The sequence below is a fragment of the Tursiops truncatus genome, chromosome 1, assembly GCF_011762595.2.
Source record: "Tursiops truncatus isolate mTurTru1 chromosome 1, mTurTru1.mat.Y, whole genome shotgun sequence".
Lineage (NCBI taxonomy): Eukaryota > Metazoa > Chordata > Mammalia > Artiodactyla > Delphinidae > Tursiops > Tursiops truncatus.
The window spans coordinates 28,900,363-28,924,102 of NC_047034.1; the positions used below are offsets into that span (position 1 = coordinate 28,900,363).

At 37.5% G+C, this 23,740-nt stretch overlaps 1 protein-coding gene across 1 annotated transcript in view; it reads left to right on the forward strand.

Annotated features, from left to right (window-relative positions):
* PLD5 (phospholipase D family member 5) overlaps positions 1 to 23,740 on the forward strand; it is a 491,541-nt gene that overhangs the window by 289,435 nt on the left and 178,366 nt on the right. The window contains exon 4 of the mRNA XM_033851914.2: positions 14,547 to 14,658. Within this exon, the coding sequence (XP_033707805.2) occupies positions 14,547 to 14,658 (112 nt within the window). The remainder of the gene's footprint in view (positions 1 to 14,546; positions 14,659 to 23,740) is intronic.

Consider the following 23,740-nt stretch of genomic DNA (forward strand, 5'->3'; position numbering starts at 1 on the left):
GAGGTTGACAGCGGAGTTCGGAGGGTTGCAACTTCAACAAGACAGTAACCTTTCTCCTCTTCCTCTGGTCCACTGGTGGCCAAGTGACTGCCACTAGTTGAATACCAGGCATGGAGTGTAGTCTTTAAAGAAAGAACAAGCGTGCCTGGTTTGCTCCATTTCCCATCTCCCCTCCCTGACCCTCAAGCCCTAGAGCAGTGTTTGCAAAAGGACTTAGGATTCAATGGCCCAGAAGAACTTGTCTAAATACCACATGTCTTGGGCCTTTAGAGATTATTTTTCAAGAGCCTGGCTCACTCCTTCCCACCCTCTCACCACACCATAGGGGTAATTGTACAGAGATCAGGAATGGAAAAAAGAAAGCAGGTCCTTGCTGCCAGCTTTTTCTCTCCAGGTACACTTTAAAGATCCATATCCTGTTCTCTCCAGGCCATCAAGTTTTACCATTTCTACCAAGGAAGGTACTCGCTGAAAGCCTATTTGATTTAAATTTTACCTGATTTTATCTTTCAAATGGAAATAGGAAATTAAAGACTTTACCCAACCTTTCAAATTTTGGATGGCTAATCTTTGGACCTTTTAGCATGTTTTTATTTTTACCAAGCCCTCATAAATATTGGGATATAGTCATTGATTGACTTATTGCACACAGAAAAAAGAATGTTAAGAAAATGAAATTCACACTGTAATTACTCAAGTGAGCTAATTAAAATTTTTAAAAGATGTTTCAGAAAATTGGCTCAGGTTCATAGCTTATTTTCCATTAATATATTTTTAAAAGAAAATATTTTTATTTTGAGAGGCACAATAGTCAAACAGGACTATTCTAACAGACTTCTAAACCAACAGAGCCTGAAAAGTCCTAAACGGAAACCATAAATGGTAAATAAATAAGTAGGAGTTATAACTGAAAAGCAGCCCATCTACTTATCATAATGCAGCTGTAAGCAAAATACACCAAGGAATGGTATAGCCAGTGGCAGGCAGGCCCCAGCTCAGCAGAAAAGGGACACAAATAAACATGGCACATGACATCTGTGTGTTCTCTGGATGTCTGTGTCCTCTCCGGATGCCATTTTGTAAGAGTGAGCTATGGTCATTATTAATAGGATGATGAATGCCTACATTTTTTTTTCATTTGCCTGGAAATAGACACATTCATTAAAAATGCACTTTTAATCTGTGCTGCCAAAGGGTCGCTATTTTAATTCCCGCCCTGAAAAACTCATCTTGTTTTTCCTACTTCGCCCTGGGTGTTGTTAATCTTTTTGTGGTTGTTTCCTTCTGTGCTGAAAGAAACTGGGCAGTGACCTTGCTCTGGATCACAGTCATGTTAAGGGCTAGTGAGGTCTACAGTTCCATGGAAATTATATTTTCATATTTAATCAAAAGACGTGGTTGGGCTAAGGGTTTTGTTTCTTTCTGTCCGAATGATGAGTTTAGACCCTGAAACATTAAATTTCTAGGACAACTTGATTGCTAATTTATGGGATAAAATGATGGAGATTTATGAAATCAAGACTCTTTAGGAAAAGCCAGGAAATATGATTTGACAAAGGCTTCTTAGTAGAGCTACCTAATTCATTGAGCAAAAAAGTCCTATTCTCTATGAGTTCATTGGAAGAAACCAAATAAAATAATGAATGAGCTACAACAACTGAATCTTAAGGAGATGTATTTATATGAAATCAATTAGTTACTGGCCTACAGTGAGCCACGATTACCAGTGGATGATACATAACAATTGTTTAATTTTGAAAAATTATGATTTTTAAAATTGAACAGTATTTGCTCAATTTAGTAACTAGCATGTTTGAAAGTTCAGTGATCCAAGAGGTTATTTTGGAAAGCATAAGCCAGGATCCTGTCTCTACACAGTAAGTGGTAGGCAGACTGTCAGTGGTAGACAGACTATAGAAATGAGTCAGGAGTATAGTTTATATTTCTTTTTATCTACTTATTAGCTGTGTGACTTTGAGCTAGACGCTAAACTCTCTGTGCCTCAGTTGTCTCATCAGCAAAATCAAGGTGATAACAGAATCTACCCTCATAGGTTGTTGTGTAGATTAAATTAGTTAATATATGTAAAGGGTATAGAACAATCTTTGACCATTTAGTGCCTATGTAAGTGTTTATTGTTAAATTCATGAATGTTATCATTCACATTTACTTACTTAGGTGCACACTGCAACTTTAGTTCGAGTCAGTTTAATTGTAGTAACAAATAATGAGTTCTTACTGGGTACTTTACACTAGAATCCAAGATGGTTACCATGTAAAATTAAAAGAGGAATATAATTTCTACAAATGTGAGACTCTGGGTAGATAAGAAGGATTAGGAAAATTATCATTATATATGGAACTCTAACTTTTATTTATTACAAATTTTTACACACAAACACACACACAGTGTCTTGCTCTCACCCATCTGTCTATCTATGTATACATATATACATGCATACACATATATCCCTCTGGACAACTGACATCTTGAATCTTGAATACACAGGAAGTAATGTGATCTTATCCAACCTATAGCCACTTCTGATTTTTGTTAGTTGGTCAGTTGGTTGGTGTTTTGCTCCTTGTTTTTGTTTAAGTTGAAGTCCCCTAAGGTCAGGCAGCATTCAGTGATCTCACTTTGGTGGGATGCATCCTGCCATCCCTTGATTAGGCAGCTGCATCCCTGTGTGACTCAGGTCTCCAGGCCCTGTCTTGTAGCCCACTCATTCCTTCCTAGCAATATTCTTCCTAACTGACTATCAATGTAGATTAAGCAACAGAAGAGAGATTTTGTTTCAGCCAACTATAAACCCTTCCCTTGTGATGTTTGTTTCATAGCTATCTTCATAATTTGTTCATAAATGATATTGTTAACATTTTCTATTACTATCACTTCATACTTTGACCTGTAATATCTCTTAGCCATCCTCAGGGAGCCTGCAGTCTGGTGGAGTCAGCTAGGACTCCACACACTCCAGTACTTCTCATTCCCAGTCTCCACCATCTTATTGATTCTCCATCTTCAATGCCCTTCTAAGCCCACTCTTCCTTTCTTTCCCATCCCTGCTGTTCCATTCCCTCTCCAAGTCTACTGAAGTAGTCTTTACACTCATTCATCGTGCAAACGGTCAGCATCTACTCTGCAACACGGGTATTTCTGGAACCCGGGAGAATCCTATTTTTGACAATGTCGTTTCCATGTAAAAGTCTGATAAAAGTATCCAGAAATGTTGCAGCCTCATCATAATATTTAATTAGAATTTCTTTTCTTTATTACTATTTTGTAATCTAGGAAAAATAAAATCACAATAGTTCCTGCTTTTCATTTTGCCTGAAAGGAGATGAGCATAGTTGGTGGAGAGGGGTCCTTTAAATAATTGAAATTCTTCCAACCTGTTGTAATTAAGAGGTTGGTGTATTGTAATTAGTAGGTTGGAGTGAGACAGCCAGAGAAGGTAGGATATTACGATACAACATGGAAAATGCACATTTCATCCTTTGTTTTGATGTAGATCTGAGGACTTGAATACATTTTTACTATATTATGGCAAACTTCCTATAGTCTATTTTGTGCTTTTATGGAATTATAGGGAAAAATAAAACATGTATAAATTAATTAGAACATAATTAGGGTACATACTGATGCTCTGTTGTTATTTGGCTCAGTTTAGAATCCATTATTTTTTTTATTTTCAGTTCTCAAAGTTTGGTTTTATGGAAAAGGCAAACTATCTAGGAGGCATTTGCTACAGTGGAAAGACCACAGGTTTGGCATCAACCATATTTGACATGACCAGCAGTTTAGTAGTTGTGGTCACACTGGGCAAATGTCATAATCCCTCTGATCATCAATTCCCTCATCTATAAAATGGATTTAATAATGCCTGTCTCATTTGATTGCTTTGTAAATTTGATTAGATAGTTTGTGAAACAGCAAATAATGGAGCTCATAAAAGATAGCTGCTGTTTTCATTTGATTTTTGTTTTTCTAGTGCAAGACATTTACTTTCAAATTCCATACAGGAATTTATTTTATCATTTTACAGCAGGAATAACTTTCAGCTGTCCATCAAGTTCTCAACTTATATTAAAGGAGGTTAAGATAATTCTTCCCAGAATAATAATTCAGGTGGTTCTTCAAAGTTTAGGTGAAGAAAAGAGAAAGAAAAATATGCATATTTTCAAGTAGATTCTTACCCTTCTGTCCCAGTATGGCAACTTTCAGCCATAACGACCAGTAAGAATCACCTGGGGAGCCTTTGAAATATACCTATGTCCAAGCTCACCTCAGATCAGTTAAATTAGAATATTTGGAGAGGGGCTTAGGGTCTGATACCTTTTAAAAGATAACTTGGGGATTCCATTGTGCAGCCAGGGTTGAGAATTACTGCTCTAAACCATCCCAGTCTAATAAACAGTGTGTGATTTTTATAGATTTCAGGATAGAACCAAGTTGGTCCCTTTCTGCTTAGTCAACTTAATTTTACCTGTTTCGGTTTAATCCTGTTTATTCCAGTTGTTCTCTCACTGATGATGTAAAAGGGTGACAGCTTCTATTTCACTGTTCCACATAAACAGTAGGTTCTCTTCAGCCTTCTCATCTCCAGACTGAATAACTCCTGGTCAGTATCAACATGAAAATAGTGTCATCTTATGAAAAGACTGTCCCCTTCTTTCAAAATAGTATCTTTTTTGTTCCACAAAATCAACACTTGACACATGCTTATAAATTAGCATTCTCCTGTTTGAAATGTGGCCATAGACTAATTTTGAATGTGCCTTTACTGAACAAACATTTATCAAGGTACTGTGCTGTTTGCTGGGGACACAAAATCAAATGAGCAATGAGTAGTGGGGGAGACAGAAAAACCAGTGATAAGAATACAGAGTGGTAGAGCAGTGATGAAAGGAGCTGTCAGCGAACAGGTTTGTGCAGCTTTCTCTCCGCTCTCAGCAGAGCCCTCCTGACTCTTGTGGCTTCTGGTCCTCCCTCAATGCAGTTCTTAGTGAATTCCTGCTGCTTCTGTATGCTTTTGCTCCCCCATCTGTTGAGTAATTCTAATTATGTTCTTGCTTGCTTTCCAATATATTTCTAAGGAAAATCGTCATTCATATATAAACTCATAAACACTATGATTAGCAAGAGTTTAACCTCTTTGCTTCTTTTAGAATCCAATCATATAGACATGAATAAATCATGAACCCGAAGACATTCTTCTCAATTATTTTCATTAAATAATAACTTTTCTTTAAAGTTGTCTTAGTTTTGTTTACCTATACGCTTGATTGTTTTCTCTCTAGACATTCGCTCTGTATTTCCTATGGTCTATTGATGTTTTTGGAACTTTTTTTTAAAAAGAATAGGTTGGATTTTTTTCTCATTATAATACCAATAGCTTCTTACTATAGAAAATTTGAAAACTACAGAGAAATGAAAGAGGACAAAATCATCCATGTGATCATCAACAAAAATTTTTTAATGGTTTGATATTTTATGCATAATTACATACATAGGCTCATATAAAGAAATTTGTATCTTAATTTTGAACTTAATGTCACACCATAAGCATCTTTCCATGTTATTAGAAACCCTGGTAAACATTATTTTAAATTGGTTGCATAATATACAATGTAGCATATACACCAGATTAAATGTAGATAACTTGATATTTCTCTATTATTGGACATTTAAGCTATTTCTTTTTTTCAGAAGTAAATTCTACTGCAGTAAATATTTCTTTTTTTTTTTTTGCGGTACGCGGGCCTCTCACTGTTGTGGCCCGTCCCGTTGTGGAGCACAAGCTCCGGACGCGCAGGCTTAGCAGCCATGGCTCACGGGCCCAGCTGCTCCGCGGCATGTGGAATATTCCCGGACCGGGGCACGAACCCGTGCCCCCTGCATCGGCAGGCGGACTCTCAACCCCTGCGCCACCAGGGAAGCCCCAAACCATTGTCTTCTTTTTGCTCATTCACTCAGCATCAATTCTCAGAAGTAGGATTAGAGGGCTAAAGAGTCTGAGCTGTTTCTTAAGGCCATGGGGTTTTGGGGGAGCAATGTAGTAAATCCTCATGGTTGCTTCCTGGGGAAGCTGAGACCACTGGGAGAGAGTATGTGAAGGAATTCTGCCTCCATTCTGTGTGGGGCTCTCTGCCCACTCAGAATAAGTGATTGTGGAAGAGCTGGAGTGTTTGGCACCTCCTGGTACTCCTCCCTTGCCCCAGTCACATCACAGGCCACCATCTCCTGCAGTGCCATGCACACTCTTCCAAGTACTGCTGAATGCACTGCCAAGATTACGTTGTCCACCCACCTTTTGCAGCCAGACTGGACACTGGAGTAGCCTTAAAGCTACTTTCTAGTACTGTAGGAATCCAGCTGCCCAGATCCCTGTAATAAGCATGCTGCTCCTGATATTAATTCCTTGCTATTTCCTGTCCCTTCATGGGTATGATGAGCTTATTCATCTCTTTTCATCTGCCCCTGACAGGGATGGCTTTTTTCATACCCATGGGGTGCATAATTGTGAATAACCATCATTAGGCAAGGTCTTGGGGATTAACTCTTCAAAATAATTAAATCCCTTAATGGGATGGAACCTGGACTAATGAATGGACTGGCAGCCTGCACGCCTACATAGCAGATACTCTCTGCTGATATCAAGCGAATAATCCTTATTGCTTGCTACCCCAAAAGTGGATATTCTCAATTAAGTTACTGGGTCTGTGGCACGGTCTGAGTTCCGAAACTGTGATTGATCCATGACCACAGGACATTTGTGAACTGATGTAATGGCCAACATCTTCTGGCTTCAGATAAGGAATTCCATATTCCATCGGCATGTTCTGAAAACAGCTGGGGACTCTGGCCACCATCCCCAACTCTTCTCTTTTCCTCAGCCCAAGCCTAAGCATCCAGTTCATCACTGTACTGTCTCATAAATACCCGAGATCCTTCCTTTTTCTTTTTTCTTTTTGACTGCCATTGACACTAGCTCAGATCACATCATCTCTCACCAAACCACATACCAACCTTCTGATTTCTCTTTCAGCCTGCAGCCTTGCCCTGTACCAGTCCTTCTCCAATTTGTAGTCAAGAGTTTTCTTTCAGAACAAAAATTTGATTATGCCCTTCCCTATGTAAAATCCTTCAGAGGTCCACACTGTTTTCCAGGTGAGGTGTAGACTGTTTGTCCAGGCTTACAAGACCCTTCATGATGTGCTCCTACTTATGTCTCTGCCACAGATCTCCACCTGAATATTTTTTCTTTCCTCCCCTTTTTGGGGGAACTTTCCCTGAGTGCCTTGGACTGGGTTATTAGGGCCCTTGCTGTATTTCCCCTAGGCCTGTACCTCCTTTACCTATCATCTGACACATTTGCTGTATTTGCTTATTTATCATTTATCTCCAATACTTATTAAAGTCTGTGGCGCATAGCAGGCATCCAGCAAATGTGTTGAATAAATTTGCTCAAAAGACATTTTTCCTTGTCCTGGGGGTATTTGAGAGTAAAAGTTGACACTGAAAAATATATAAGTAAGTAATATATCTATACCCTTGGCAAACTTTGTGTATTTCAGTAAATATAATAAGTAAATAAGAAAATTTTAGTATGTGTTCTAAACTGAAGAAAACTTTTTTCAGTAAGTATAGTAACAAAAAATTTCAGTAAATATAGTAAATAAATAAGAGGTCAATCTTATAGATAATACTGACTGGTTAAATAAATGAACTAACAAATTGAGTCAAGAGGGGTTGATGCATGTGTGGTTTTGTCTGTTAAGTCACAAATTTAAAAAAAGTCAAGGCAAGTGTATTGCTTTAAAAGGACACTGTATCAGGCTTCCCTGGTGGTGCAGTGGTTGAGAGTCCGCCTGCCGATGCAGGGGACACGGGTTTGTGCCCCGGTCCGGGAAGATCCCACATGCCGCGGAGCGGCTGGGCCCGTGAGCCATGGCCGCTGAGCCTGCGCGTCCGGAGCCTGTGCTCCGCAATGAGAGAGGCCACAACAGTGAGAGGCCCGCGTACTGCAAGAAAAAAAAAAAAAAGGACACTGTATCTTCAAATAAATGCTAAATCTTGTTTTCTCATGACTGTATCATCAAGTGTTTAATCAGTCCTTATGTCCCTTTTTACTCTGATTTAAACTTTTTATCCTGTGTGTGTGTGTGTGTGTGTGTGTGTGTGTGTATCATGATAGCATACCTAAGATATATAATCATAAGCGCACACGCATATTTTGGTGCCTTTGTTTCTTTGGGATGAGCCTCTAGATGTGAGATTCCTGTGTGGAAGGAAGCAATATGTTAGAGTACTCTTTCCCCAAATCGTTGACAAGAGTAAATGCTGCCACTCATAAATTATTTCTTGTCTCTTTGAGTGCAAAGAGAGATCTCTATATTGCTTTGTGTCATGCTTCTCTCGTCAACATAAAGCATCTCTTTATGTCTGCTAGCCATGTAGGCTTGCTCTTCTTAGGCTTGTCTAATCTATATTTTGCCCACGTTTGGTTGGGCTATTGGCCTTTTCTTACTAATTTTTAATTTATTTTTGTAGGGTACAGCTGTTAACTCTTTGTTTCTCATTTGCATAACAAATATTTATTCCAGACTTTTACTGTTTTTCATTAACTTTGTGGTATCTTTTGCTCTATAATTTTTTTTTACTTTTATAGTTCTATATATCTTTTATTACTTCTATATAGCTGGCTTGTTTATTAGTTTTCTGTGGCCAGTGCAACAGATTAGCACACACTGTGGCTTAAAATAACAGAAATTTATTCTCTTGCAGTTCTGGAAGCCAGAAGTCTGAAATTAGTTTTACTGGGCCAAAGCCAAGGTGTCAGCAGAGGGGTGCTCCCTCCAGAGGGTAGCCACCATGTTCTAGGGGAGAATACACTCCTTACCCCTTCCAGCTTCTGGTAGCTGCTGGCATCCCTTGGCCTGCTGCTATGTCACCCCAGTCCTCAAGGCCAGGATCTTCAAATCTGCCTGCTCCGTGTTCACACTCCCTCCTCCTCTGGGTGTGTCAGAGTCCCTTCTGCCTATCTCTACTACGATTGCCTTTAGGGCTCACTCAAATAATCCAGGATAATCTCCTCATCTCAAAACCTTTAATTTAATCACATCTGCAAAGATTCTATTTCGTTGACAGTTTCCAGATTAGGACCTGACATCTTTGGAGGCCATTATTTAGCCTCCTACAGCGTGATTAAGGTTTTTACCACTCCAAGACTGTAGATGTAGTTGCCCAGATTTTCTTGAAAGTGTTGGTGTATCCTTATTCTTCCTGAGAATATATTTTTCTATGTAGTGTAATATAGGGGTATCTTCCACTTGTGCCAGATTAAACCACTTCACCCCTTTCAGACTGAATTAAAATAGCATGTTTTAAATAAAAATCATGTGTAGTACTATTTCTGGATTCTCTGTAAGTCCCCTTGTCTGTTTATCCATTCCTATGCCACTACCATATTAATATGATTACTATGACTCTATGGTTCATTTTTAATAATACTGAAGACATTTACAGTTAAAAATTTCTCTCTGACACCAAATATTTCTTCATTTCATGGTTTTGCTATGAAGAACTCAACTGTTCATAGTTTCCTAGAGAATAGAAAAATTCACATTTCTTTTCTCTTTTGATGTAAGGATAATCTAAGAGTGAGTTTTAAAATGTTCAAGTAGTTAAGATTTGTTTTATGAGTTACATGTTAATGGTGTGTCTCTCATTTTGTTACATTATGAGCAGAGAATGAAGCCTGTAGAATATTTCATTTTAACCATTGTTCAAGTTTTCTTAATGGCAGTTACAGGAAGGTTTTTTTTATAAATGTTCCACAGACAAATATTGTTTTGAGGGGCTTGATATATAAAATGAAAAATATATAAATGTACACATAATCAAGTTTATTGATTGTATTATTTAATTTTCATATATCCTCATTTATTTTCTATTAGATCTACCCAGGCTTGAAAGACATATTTTAAAGTGGTAGTGTTTGTTTTTTTGTTTTTGTTTCTGTTTTGGTTTTTTTTGCGGTACGCGGGCCTCTCACTGTTGTGGCCTCTCCCATTGAGGAGCACAGGCTCTGGACACGCAGGCTCAGCAGCCATGGCTCAAGGGCCCAGCCGCTCCGCGGCATGTGGGATCTTCCCGGACCGGGGCACGAACCTGTGTCCCCTGCATCAGCAGGCAGACTCTCAACCACTGCGCCACCAAGGAAGCCCAGTGGTAGTTGGTAGTTTAATTGCCTTTTTATTACCTTTTGCTTTATGTATTTAGCCACTATGCTGTTTGGTACATACCAGTTTATAACTGTCAGTTCCATTACTATGACCTTTTTCCCATCTAGTCCTTTTAAGCCCTCCTCAGCTCTTATTCTAATTTTTACTGAGATCCTTTATCCAATTTGTTGTAGATCAGTGTTTCTCAACCTTTTTTTCATTATCACCTTACTTGGGAAATGTTTAGACATTTTTTCCTAATCCTGCCCCCACCATGAAATTTTAATACCAGAGATATATTGCATATTTACTGTATGTATATCTATGTTTTATTAATAAAAAAGAGTAACTTTCATCTACACACACATCTCTACACTCACACCGGAAAGAATCAATTTTCAGTCCCTTTAGGGTAATAGCACTGGGAATGCCATGTAATAGATTCTTAGGCCTTCCCCTATAAAGTGTCCTAGCAAGTACATCAAACACATATTCATATCACATTGATAACCAATTATTTCTTCTTTCCTTCATCCTCCTTGATGGCTTTTAGTGTTATTTACTGTTTGGTTAGAGCTCTTCATTGAATATGTTCCTCATATGGGTTATGTAGGTAATACAGTCTCTAAACCTGTATATATCTGCAAATATTTTTTTCTTTCCCGCTGGCAGGTAAAATCCTTGACTGGGTAAAGCACTCCTGGGCTTCACTCTTTTTCTTCCACAGTCTGTCACCACCAAGTGCTGGTTTAGTGTTGCCGATGGTTAGCTCCACGCCAGTCTGATCCATTTTCCTTGATAGGTACCTTTTTGTTTTGTTCTGTTTTGGGCCGGGAGTTTGTAAGAATTCCTCTCTCTCCTTGGTGTTGATTAATTCTACAGAATGTGCCTAGATGTGACTTTCCACATTACATTTGCCTCCATCTTCAGTTATCTTTCCAACATGTAAATCTATGTCTTTCCTCAAGTTGGACACTTTTTTCTTCTGTTATTTACAAACGTATTCTTTTTGTCTCTTTTTCTCTTCTAATACACCTATTAGCCACATGTTATATATCTTCAATTTATCGATCACCCTTTTCTCCCCTCGTCACCCTTATACTTTTGTGTATGTGTGTGTGCATGCATGTTTGTGCTTTGAGATATTTCTTCCATTTGGTCTTTGGGCCACTAATTTGGGCCTCAACAGTGTTCTTTAATTACTCTTCTAATTTAGCTCTAAAATCGTAGAGTTTTAGTCCAGCCAGAGGACTTTTTTTTTTAGTCCTATCAGAGGACTATCTTCTGATTTCTCTTTGGTATTTTTGTTTTTCCCCTTCACATTTTATTGTGGCATTTCATCCTGCCTATGAGTTGTTTTGGGTCAACAGAAATAGGCAGTATTTATAACCCCTACTCTCTTAGGTTAAGCAGCCTCTTCAGAGTCACAAAGGGGCTGAGCTGGATCTCTTTCCTTGCGGTACAGCTCTCTGTCCAGGATTGTACTGTCTATCATAAGGTTTTTGCAGACATTGGAAAAAAATGGCTTAAAGTAGGTCAATGTGCCTGAGCCACTAGCTAACTTCAAGATGATTTATTTAAGTTTAAAATGTTAGCTAATGTTTCTCACCAGAAAGAGCAAGTCTTTAAACTGCTGATGTTTAAAAGCCAAGGGACTTTTGTTATTCCTTTACGAAAACATGATGAGTAAATTTAACTCAGAGAGCAGTGGGCCTTACTGCAGATCTCAGCATAGAATAAGTGTTTCATACCTTTGAAATAATTACATTTTGAATGTCCTAGCAAAAATGGGTGGACTGGGAGGTAAGACACTGAAAACAGGGGAAATTTAATAGAAGTTCTGCCTCAAGCCCAAGTGTAGAAGTTCTACCCCAGCACAAGTTCATTACAGTGAGCACTATATTTAAAAATTTTAAGACTCCTTGGTGTAAGTAATCAGCACATATTGAAGTAAAAATAAGCTTTATTTAATGACAGTCTGCTACTATCTGTAGCTTTTGGAGTTTCTATTTTCATTCATGTTTGATAGTTCTGGTCTTCATTTTAAATCTCACAAAAATAACACCGTGAGATAAATTTAAGGCTCAGAGCCAGAAGTACAGATAGGTTAGAAGATCTCTTATGTTTCATTTGTGCTAAATTTATTGTTAACTAAGAGCAAAAATAAAAGCGTTTGTTTGAAAATACTGGCTCGAGACTTCCCTGGCGGTCCAGTGGTTAAGACTTTGCCTTCCAATGCAGGGGGTGTGGTTTTGATCCCTGGTCCGAGAGCTAAGATCTCACATGCGTTGCAGCCAAAAAAGCAAAACATAAAGCAGAAGCAATATTGTAACAGGTTCAATAAAGACTTTAAAAATGGTCCACATCAAAAAAAAAAAAAAAAAAAAGAAAGTCTTTAAAAATACTGGCTCACTAACTGTGGGGACTTACATAACACACAAAGTACATACGTCCTTTCCCTTTGTGAAAGTGAAAAATACAAATGATTTATGTGACTGTGAGATGACCATGAGTCTGGGCTCTAGAAATCTGGACTATGTAGGCATCACCAAACCTTCAAGGGTGTGTGACAAGAGTATAGTGCACAACTCGGCAGAGTGACAAAGCTCACAGGGAGGAGGTTGTGTTGGTGGCAGCTCTGCAGGAAAATCCACAAAGCCCCACCAAGTGCATCTTCCCTCACATCCAGTGTCTGAGCCTCTCACTGCCAAGCCCTCATTTCTCCATAGTAAATTTGAAATTTATGTAGACCCTGAAATCAGCAAATCAGCAGCTGTTTTTTTCCTTATCCTTCTCCCTCTATCTCTTCATATCTCTCTTTCTCTCTCCTTCCCTCTTTCCCTCTCACCTCTTTATTAAAAAAGTAATTTGCAACTGCCTGATGCACTCATTCTACGTACCTCATAGGAATACCTGCTTTGTGGGGAGGCTGCCTCCACGCTTTGCATGCAAAGTAATTTGGTCACTTTTGGTGAGTTCTACTTTGGGCAACCTTTATCAGCACACTTAGTTAGACAAAAAGGAAGCCTCCATGCCTGACATGGGGTGCAACTCCTCTTTTCTCTAACTTCCAAGGATTATGGAGTTTAGGCTATACTGCACCAGCTCTAGGCAGGAGCATGGCTGGATTATGCAGACGCTCCTCCCTGCTGTCAGCTGTCGCCCTAGCACTGGCATACCAGCTCCCTCCTCCTTAATATTCCAAAGCTTTAGGGTTTTGATCTTTGGCTTCTTTCTTTTCTAAGGCTGAATTGCAGGAATCACTGCTGTACATCTACATTTCATCCATTTTCTCTTTTCAGTCTTCAAATACTTTCTACATGATCATTATCAATAATCCATTCTTATCAAAGTAAGATAAGACTCTGCCACTTGGGGCCATTAATACCAAAGCCTTATTGCCTGTTTAGCCTCCGAAGGCATTTGAGTTTGTGGCTGAATAACAACATTCTGAAGAACCAATAAAAGAAGACCAGTTCCCTCTTATGATAATGAGGAGTCTATGAAAACACACAAGAGAAAATAAAAAGGATAATGTTGCAATCCACTTACCTAAGATGATATAATAGCTATGGACCTACCACTATTCAGAGTGTCCCTGAGATTAAAAAAAAAATTTTACTATAAAAATTATGTTTGTGAAAATCTTATAAGGAAAGCCTTTACTTTTTATTTTTTTCAGTTATTTTTATGCTGGGCTAATAATTATAGATTTCTAGGCAGACCATAAGTTGAATTCAGTAAAATACGTTTTAAACAAGAAGGTGAATTTAGGCAAATCCCTGATAAATATTCATGATTCCCCCCATAATGGCTAACACTTAAAGGATACTTACCTACTACTATCTCTTAATTCTCACAAAAACCTTTTAAAGTAAATACTAATATTATCTATCTTTTACTGAAGAAGAAACTGGAAATTAATGAGATTAAGAAATGGAGTTTGTAAATTGGAAAACCAGCTGGAATCCAGGTCTTGCTGGGTCCAATCACAACTGTTTAATATTCTCTGCCTCTTCACGTGTAGATAATTTGAGTTCATGAAAAAGTAAAAGAAGAGTAGATTTGCATTGTAGCATTGAAATGACTATTGCAATAATTGTTGAATTGCACAATACTCAAAAAAACAATGTAATCTGTGTTCTTACTACTACTCTATTTCCATAAACTCTTGAATTTATGAAGTGCTGCCAAGGGCTGAAGTGCTTGCCTTTTAAAATTTGAATGAATAGTTTTAATTTTCAATGTTTATTTATTCCTATTTAAAATAGCATACTTTTAGGTTTTCTGACTTTGGTTCTGAATATTTTTTCTAGGGTCAACGTCTTTTCGAAAAGTTGCTCCAACTGACTTCTCAAAATGTTGAAATCAAGCTAGTGAGTGATGTAACAGCTGATTCAAAGGTATTAGAAGCCTTGAAATCAAAGGGTAAGGCCAAGGTTGACATGGTACTCTACCTCTGGGTGTTCTGTTCCGGTACCTTTAATTCTACATAGAGCAGTACATGATTTCTTTATAATCAACACACTTGACTTAGTGTACTTCTTATTTCTCCTTGGAAAAACAGCTTGATTAAAGCCTTTAAATGAGAGAACTAATTAGTTAATTCTACTGGGATTTTTTAAATAGTGTTGTTGCATATTAGCTTATGCAAAATAATTTACTAGCCATTAGATGATAATTAACTGGAAAGAAGAATCTTTCCCTCTCTGAACACTTCAGTGATATGATTAGAGAGAAGAGCCACTTCTTATCAGAACAAACATTGTATTTCTGCTTTTCTCTTGACCATCAAATGGAAATTCTCCTCATGCTACATATATTCTTTGAAATAATATAGTCAGATGTAGGAGTCTATGAAACACTGCCTAATTCACAACTTTTAAGACAATTCCACAGGAGATCATCATTTGTATGGCCACTTTGCAATTTGTCTCACAACACTGAGGATAATTATAAAATAAATTTCTTAATTTTGCTGTATCTTTACTAGCTGAACTCTCACAAAAAGTTTTTACTGATTTATCAAAAAATTTCACCCTGAATTTACTATCCAAACTGTAAGCCTATGAAAGAAATTGGCAGGTGTGAGCCAGTGAAAATGTTCAAGATGCTGGGTGTCCCCGGGAGAGGACAAGGTGTTGGCCCCAGTGAGTGTCAGTGTTTCACCTGATGATACTGCATCTCACATGTGTGCTGTTTAAACATATTGGGCATTTTTGCTTGTCATCTTCCCTACATCAGTAAGTGAAAATAAAATACTTTCTAAAAAATGGAACAGACTATGAGGCAAGTAAGTGAGCCCAGGTGGCCTTTCCTTCTGCAGAAGAAAAATGGAAAGTGATAAAGCCTATGAAAAGAAAATAACATAGAGAAGACAAAAGCTTGGCCAGGCATGTGGGCTTACCACCATGCACATTCTATTTTCTATGCATGGGAAAATAAAGAAAACTTACATGAGTTATTGCTAGGTCTGAAAGCTTCACCCTGCTACTTGAGCACAGCACAATATACTTGAAAAACTAGAAAATACCTAGTTCAGTGGATTGACAGATACAACCAACATGGATTAGAAATGTATGAATACTTAAACTGTTTAAAAAATATGAAATTGGGTTCCCACTGTAAATTGAATTTCTCTCTGAAAATTTGTTATCTGACGCATATTTAGGAGTGGATTACTTTAGGCTAACTCTGAGTGCCTGTATTTGCCTGTATTTGCAGATGATTTTTCTCATGGAAGCTACTTGCATGTCCTTGGGGTTTGATTACCCCAGAAGGGTAAAAAGCAGATGAGTTAGGAAGATAGGGATATAGCCTGAGACTTCAGTTGCTTCTTGACTGTACATCCATAGTTCTGTTCCTTGCCATAGCCATTCTAAACCTTATAAACTCAACCAAAAGTTAAAACTAGGCAGTACTGGGGGTATGACAGCCTTTTTTAGTTGCTGCTGAGTATTTGGCTACTTTAGACAGGGAATAGCAATTAATGAATTTATAGATAAAGCCCTTGCTTACATTTCTATTGTGAACTATGAATTAAAGTTTCATTATAGTCAGTGCTTCTCACACAAAAGAAGTGTTTGAATTTCACAAGTATATGCATATGTCAGTACAGCTCAGGCTTTGTTAATGTCTAATAGGAGTTCTTATCAAAATAAGAAAATGGTTTTCCTTCACAATGGGAGAACAATAAACAGGACCCAGGGTTCTCACAGCTATTCCCTATGTACCTAGAGTGAGCCTATCTGGCTTTTATTAATGCACATAGGTGTAATATATATGCATCTTTAAAATGCAGTTTTTGTATTTCTCTGCTCTCACCCTGTGGCAGAGACATAGTATATAATCACAGTGCATTTAAGAAAAACTGATATTTTTATGAAACCGTTTTAAATCTGTGTTGGAATACTTTGCTTTGGGGTTATCTTTAAATTTCTTTAGGGAGAGTTCCTAGTCTTTTGGTAAAGTTCCAGGAAGGTTTGTCCAGAAATAGTCCACAAAAAAACAGATAAGTGTGAGACTAGCCATGAGCTACTTCAGCTGTGAAGGAGTTACTGAGTTTAGAAGTTAATCAAATTTATTGTGAAAAAGAACAAGAGTGAGGCTTCCCCAGGAAATGGTAAAGATTTAGTGCAGACATTGGCCCAGCGAAGGCACAGTGGGCTGGAGATGTGAGGTGGCCCAAGGCCACAGAGCCCTCCATGGGTGGGGTGAGATTGCAGGTTAGTCACTGTGCCACATGCTCCCCACTCCTTGACTCAGAAGTCAGAAGATAATCCTCCAAGGTCTCACCCTGTGGCTGGAAGGTGGGGTGCTTTTGAAACCCAACCTCCTTGAAGTCCTTAAACCCCGGCAGGGATTTCATTCTAGACAAGTCTCCCTGTAAATTCAGAGTTTCACTGATCAGTTTTCCTAATTTCACTTGCTCACCATCTCCACTTGTATCCCCCAATAGCATCTCATAGGCAGCGTGTTAACCTGCATACCCCTTCCCCTCGCTCAGTAGCTCCAACAGCAGCTTCCTTTACCTGAATTTCCAACCGCCCACTCACTCCACACTCTCATTCTTCACATCTAACAGGCCAGATTCTATAGGATCTGCCCCTGAGTCTCTCTCCTAGATATTACAGTCCCTTCTCAGCTACACCTGCCCTAGTGCAGGTATTTAATACCTTGCCCAGACCTAGCCACAGCTACTTTCTCTCTTCCCAACTTCTGATCTTCTCACCCTCCCACCATCTGATCTCCATGCAGCTACCAAAGGGATCCTCCACAACATGATTATTATCAGCTCACATCCCCACCTAAATCGGGTGTGTGTATGAGTATGCCCGAGTGTTACATACACCTTTTAACTGAGAAATATCATACCTGCAACGAAGAGCACAGTATTAAGTGTATAGCTCTAGGAATTTTTATGAAGTAAACACTTCTGAATAATCCCTTCACAGATCGTGATGTACAGCATTGCAGATGTCTCAGGAAATGTTTTCATTACCCTTTGAAGTCAGTATCTTCTGCACAGCTGACCACTATTTCAACTTCTGCCATTATAGATTATATTTGTGCTTTTTTTGAATTTTATATAAATTGACTTATTAAGTACATACTCTTTCATATCTGGATTCTTTTGCTCAATTTTATAAGATCCATATATGTTGTGTATAAAAGTAGTTTACCCTTTTACATTTTTATATGGTATTCCATCATGTAAATATAATTTATGGATTCTACTGATGATGGACATTTGGATTTTTCCCACTTTTTTGTTATTGTAAATAATATGGTGCTATGACCATTCTTGTATGTCTTTTTGGTGCCTGTTTATACTCATTTCTTTCGATATTTACCAGGAGCGGAATTGCCGACATCACAGGCTATGTATGTTCAACTTCAATAGACATTGCCCGTCAGCTTCCAAAGTGGTTATACCAGTTTACACCACCACAGACAACACATGAAAGTTTCATTTGCTCCATATTCTCACAAAATCTGGCATTCTTTGTCTTTTTTATTTTAGCCATCCTGATGGATATGTAGCATGACGTGACTTTAATTTTTTTTTCCCTGATGACTAATGATGTTGAGCATCTTCTCATATACTTATTGACCATTTCTATATCTTCTTTGTTGAAGTGCCTGTTCAAGTATTGTGCCCGTTGTTATTTTATTTTTGTTTTTTTATTGGCCTATTCTTGATTAATAGGCTGGATTTGAATCCTTTTTTGGCTATACGTATTTCAATTATCTTCTCCCATTTGAAGCTTGTTTTTCCACTCTTCTAATGGTGTCTTTAGATAAATAGAAGGTCTTAATTTTAATGAAATCCAGTTTATTAAGTACTCCTTTATTGTTGGTGCTCATTGCATCCTGTATAAAAAATATTTGTCATCACAAAGTCATAAAGATATCCTCATTTGTTGTGTTCTAAATTCTGTATTGTTTTACCTTTCAGAGTTAATTCTATTTAGATCTGGACTTACTTTTTATATATGAGGTGAAGCAGGGTTGAAGATCAGTTTTTATTTATATGGAAAGCCGTTTACTAAAAACAAATTTTTTTCTTCACTGCATTTCAGAGGCATCCTTGTTGAAAATTGGGTGACTATGTGTTTGGGTCCGTTTCTATATTCCCTATGTATTACATTCCAGTTAGGCTACTTATCTATCTTAGGACAAATACCACATTGTTTATTTACTGTGGCTTTATAATACATGTTAAATCAGGTGGTGTAATTTTTTCATCTTTGTTTTTCATCTTTAAAACTGTGTTAGTTATTCTTGGCCCTTCAGATTTAAAAATAAAATTTGGAATCAGTTTGTCACAAAAATGCTGAAATTTTTATTAGAATTATGTTGACTCTTTAGATAAACTTCGGGAGAATTGACATTGACAGTATTGAGTCTTCCACTCCATAAACATGGCAAGGCCTCTTACCACTGTTTTAGCTACATCTCTCAAGTTTTTGATATGACAAAATTACTAAAGTATTTTTCAGTTCAAAAAGGTTTCTAAGTTCTACTTTAATTGCTACTTTGAACCATGGTTTATTTAGAATTGTAATCCTTGATCTCTAAACATTTGAAAGATTGTTCTATTTATCTTTTTGTTATCTTCACTATGGTCAGAAGAATATACTCTATGATTTCAAACATTTGAAATTTGTGGAAAATTACTTTATACATTTTTATTTGTAGAAATAAATTTACTTTATAAATCTTTAGGCCTGTTAATGTGATGCCATTATATAACTTTTCAGTTTTGTTTCTGTATTTCATCAGCTCTTAAAGTTGTCTTGGCCAGAGTGTCAGTCTAAAAGCTACTTCATCATAGCCAAAAGTGGAGTATATGTAAAGTGGCTTCTCATTGCCTAATGCATAATCCTAACTGGTAGGCCTCAAAGACAAGCTAAATAAGGTGTAATATTGTCATTGGAATCCTCTGTTTCTTTCTCCATATCCACCTTCAAGTGGGGTATGCCCTCTGCTACCAACATTTAGCTTGCTAGGAAGTAACTGTGACATATCTCTTAAGTCCTGTTCCCCCTGCTCATGCCTCCCAGCAAATGCCTTTGATGTCCCGTTTTTCATCAAACCTGATACTTGTAACATCACAACAATATTACTGAAAATTTATACTATTAGTAAAATTTTTATTTTTGGCTATGTCTTTTAGTCATAAGCAAAATATATTGCTCAACAATACTACTGTATTTTTGAAGCCTGTTTTTAGAGGAGTTTTAGGTTTACAACAAAATTAAGAGGAATGTACAGAGATTTCCTGTGTACTGCCTACCCCACACATGCATTGCCTCCTGCATTATCAACACCACTTTCCCAACAGTATATTTTTCACCAAGGATGAACCTGTATTGACACATCATGATCACCCCAAATCCATTTTACCTTAGGGTTCAATCTTGGTGTTATATATCCTATGAATGTGGACAAATGTATAATGACATATATCCACCACTGTAATATCATACAGGGTATTCTCACTGCCTTAAAAATCATCTGTGTTCCACCCATTCATTCCCCCTGACTACTTTGTATTTTATAGCTTTGTTGCAATGAAATTTATAATTAGAAAGAATCATTTTTTGTTTGTCTTTCAAAACCATAGCAATTCAGTGTACTTTATATATATGATTAAAATATTTGCCAGTAGTCTACCAAATATTAAAAATAAATAAAGTCAGAAAATAATTTTGTTTTAGGAAAAAGACAGGCTTTTACTTGTTCATTATCACATAATTCTTTAATAAAATGACTAGTGAAATTAAAGGCATAAAAGATTAGAATCAGTGACCTAGAAATAAAGTCTACACTTCTTTAAAAAAGAAAAAAGAAAACATTTGAAATCGTTCAGGATCTGAAATCTCCCTTTTCAGTTTCATTCTTACCATTCTTGTTGTTTATTTTCCAAGTATGTGAAAACTAGTTGTGATTTCCTAAACACATGTACTTTTTCAGGGCTGTTTCCTAAAACATGCTTTTCCCTGTGCCTGAAATACCCTCCCTCAAGCTCCTTTTCATCCTTCAAGGTCCCTTATAAGCCTTACCCTTAATATTTTCCTTTAGCCTTCCTCTCTTTTCCCTAGTTGCTCTTACCATTTTTTTCTTCCATTGTTCATTCATTATTTATTCAACAACCATTCCTTGAATATCTGACAGATGCGAGCAAGCTGGACTTTAAAGATAGAAAATTGACTAATTTTCTATCTTTAATTGATAATGCATGAGCCCTCCTGATTTCAGAGAATTCACAGTTTGGTAGAGAAGACTGATATAAGTGAAATAAACTGATCAAGGAATTCTTAAAACATCTACACAGAGTCCAGTTTTTCTGAATCACTTTCTGTGTCTGGGTCATTGATGCCCATATTTTCTACTCACTATTATCTCTGCACCATAAAAAGCATTGATGTTTATTACTCTGTAACTTTAAGAAACAGATTCTCTGCTAATGTCTCTTTTTCTAAGTAGATGTTCATTCTGCTTGTTTTCAAAGCTTACTCAAAAATGTCAAAGGAAGCTATTCTGACAGTAAGCAGGCCTCATACTCCTTCCTCAAAAGGCTCTTAAGTGGTTTGTTGACTGAATATTGATAAACCTTTGGGGCCCCTGTCATGCCACCAGGAATAACAACCAAGACTATGAAGTGACAACTCTGTCACAACTGCCACCCCACCTAAAACAATCATAAGATGCATCCCAATGTCAAAGATGTTAAAATGTGAAAACTGTTTCAGAATCAGTGGCAGTACAGTAATGAGGGTTACTTTAGAATTCAACAATAAATTAGAAAATTCAAAAAAAAGAAAATTCAACTTAGAAACTCTTTAATAATTAAGTTAAACTCGACCTCTCCTAATACCACACCGAGGGAGGTAGATTCTAAACCAAACCTCTTTTAATGGGGCTTCTTTGTAGTGCAGTGAGCATACTGAGTAAGTAGAAATTCAGAAAATCCAAGCTGGACTGGCTTTTAGGAAACAGGGATGTCTTCAACAGAACTCTTCATGGCTAGAGCATCCAATGATAGGAAGTGTTCCTATCAAAACAAACAAACAAGAAAAACCCTGCTCTATTACCTGAAATAGGAAAGAGGTTATGCAAATCAGTTGTGGGTTTTTTGGTTTTTTTTTTTTTTTTTTTCGGTACGCGGGCCTCTCACTGTTGTGGCCTCTCCCATAGCGGAGCACAGGCTCCGGACGCGCAGGCTCAGCGGCCATGGCTCACGGGCCCAGCCGCTCCGCGGCATGTGGGATCTTTCCGGACTGGGGCACGAACCCGTGTCCCCTGCATCGGCAGGCAGACTCTCAACCACTGCGCCACCAGGGAAGCCCCCGCAAATCAGTTTTTTATATGAAGGTTCTATAGGAAAACAATATAATGAAATCAGAAACCTGAAATACACCGGAGAAGAGACAGTCTCCTGAGGTCAACATAGAAGTTACCAGGAATCATAGTTCTAGATATACAGCATGATGAAATTGCAACCCAAATGACAAGAGAAGAGGTAGTCATGAAAGCTTGATTTTGAAAAGCAGAGGAATAGAAAACACTTGGTGGTAAAAGTAAAAGGACCTGCAAAGGCTGGGGTGATTTTTCCTACTGACATCTGCTAAGAAATGGCCCATATAAATAACAACTTTAACTCGTAGGTTAAATTGTCACTAAATGCTGTTTTGATTTTCCTCATTGCTGATGACCAGCCCAGTTATAGAGCAACAGAAAGAAATTCATCCTAGAGCTTGGGGCACCCCCTTACCATGCCTGTCTTTTCTGATGTCAGGCTCACGCTAGGCTTCAGAGTCTTACCCCAGCCCTGGTTCAGCTAGTGTTTCAAGCTTTCAGTTTGTTAGAATCAAACATGTCTTTTCCTCCCACTCCCTTCTTTCCTGAGCGTGCAAACCTTGGATGATGAAACCTAGAGCTTAGACTATGCTGCCTATAGATGCTTGCAACATCTCTGAGGAGCTCATAACAGAACTATTTTATGGGCTTTTGTTTTGATTAGCCAGAACGTTAATATGTTTGGAATTTTCTTTCGTCTTTTGTTTTGATTAGCCAGAACGTTAATATGTTTGGAATTTTCTTTCCTCTTTGGCTTCTTTAGATGATAGATAGATACTAGATACATAAATAACCTTCCAATCTTCTGTGTGAGATTTAAAAATTAAACTTCTAGATTTCTCAAGCTTTTCATCCACATTGTTTCATTTCTGTTATTCTTTGTGAAGGGAATACAAAGTATGCCCTTTGAGAGGACTCTCAGCCACTCTGATAGCCCTCAGCCCTCCACATTCCCTCATCTGCTACCTTTGTAAATAAAGTCATAGACTCACTGCGTAACTGGCTCAAACAGTCTGTGCTCTGAGTAAAACTGACCCCAACTTTCCCTCATTAGCACCCTATGCCAAGCAGGTGAACTAATTAGACATAGCCTTACCCCATGTTGGTGAATAAACAATAGCAACAGGATCCTAATGCATACCCTTTGGGCATCTTCAGCTCATTTTGGCTTCCTCCCCACAAAGCATTGAACAAACAGTAAATATTTAATTGGCATTTCCTTGTGCCTAAATCTTATTCATTTAAGTCAGAATTTTAATATTTGAAATGACTATTGCACTTTCATTTTTCTTAATAACTCAATTTTTTAAATAAATAATTAATTATATTTTATGTCTCCATGGTTGTTTAATAACCTGTTGTAAAACAAGAGGTGAAAATTAACAATTATGTGTATTAAATATATCATTTATACTTTTCAAAATGGTTCAGATTTGGGGATCAAGCTTTACATAGTAACTACTCTGATATAACTCTAAAATATTGCTTGATAAAGAGAATATGGTTTTAACAAAGAGAAAATACTTTGATTTCAGGTTTATAAACATGTAAAATGTAGAGGTTGTTTCACATCAGAAGGGCAAACAGCTTTGAAATTAAACATTATCCCTTAATGCCTGATTTTAATTTCCAATTATCTGCTAAA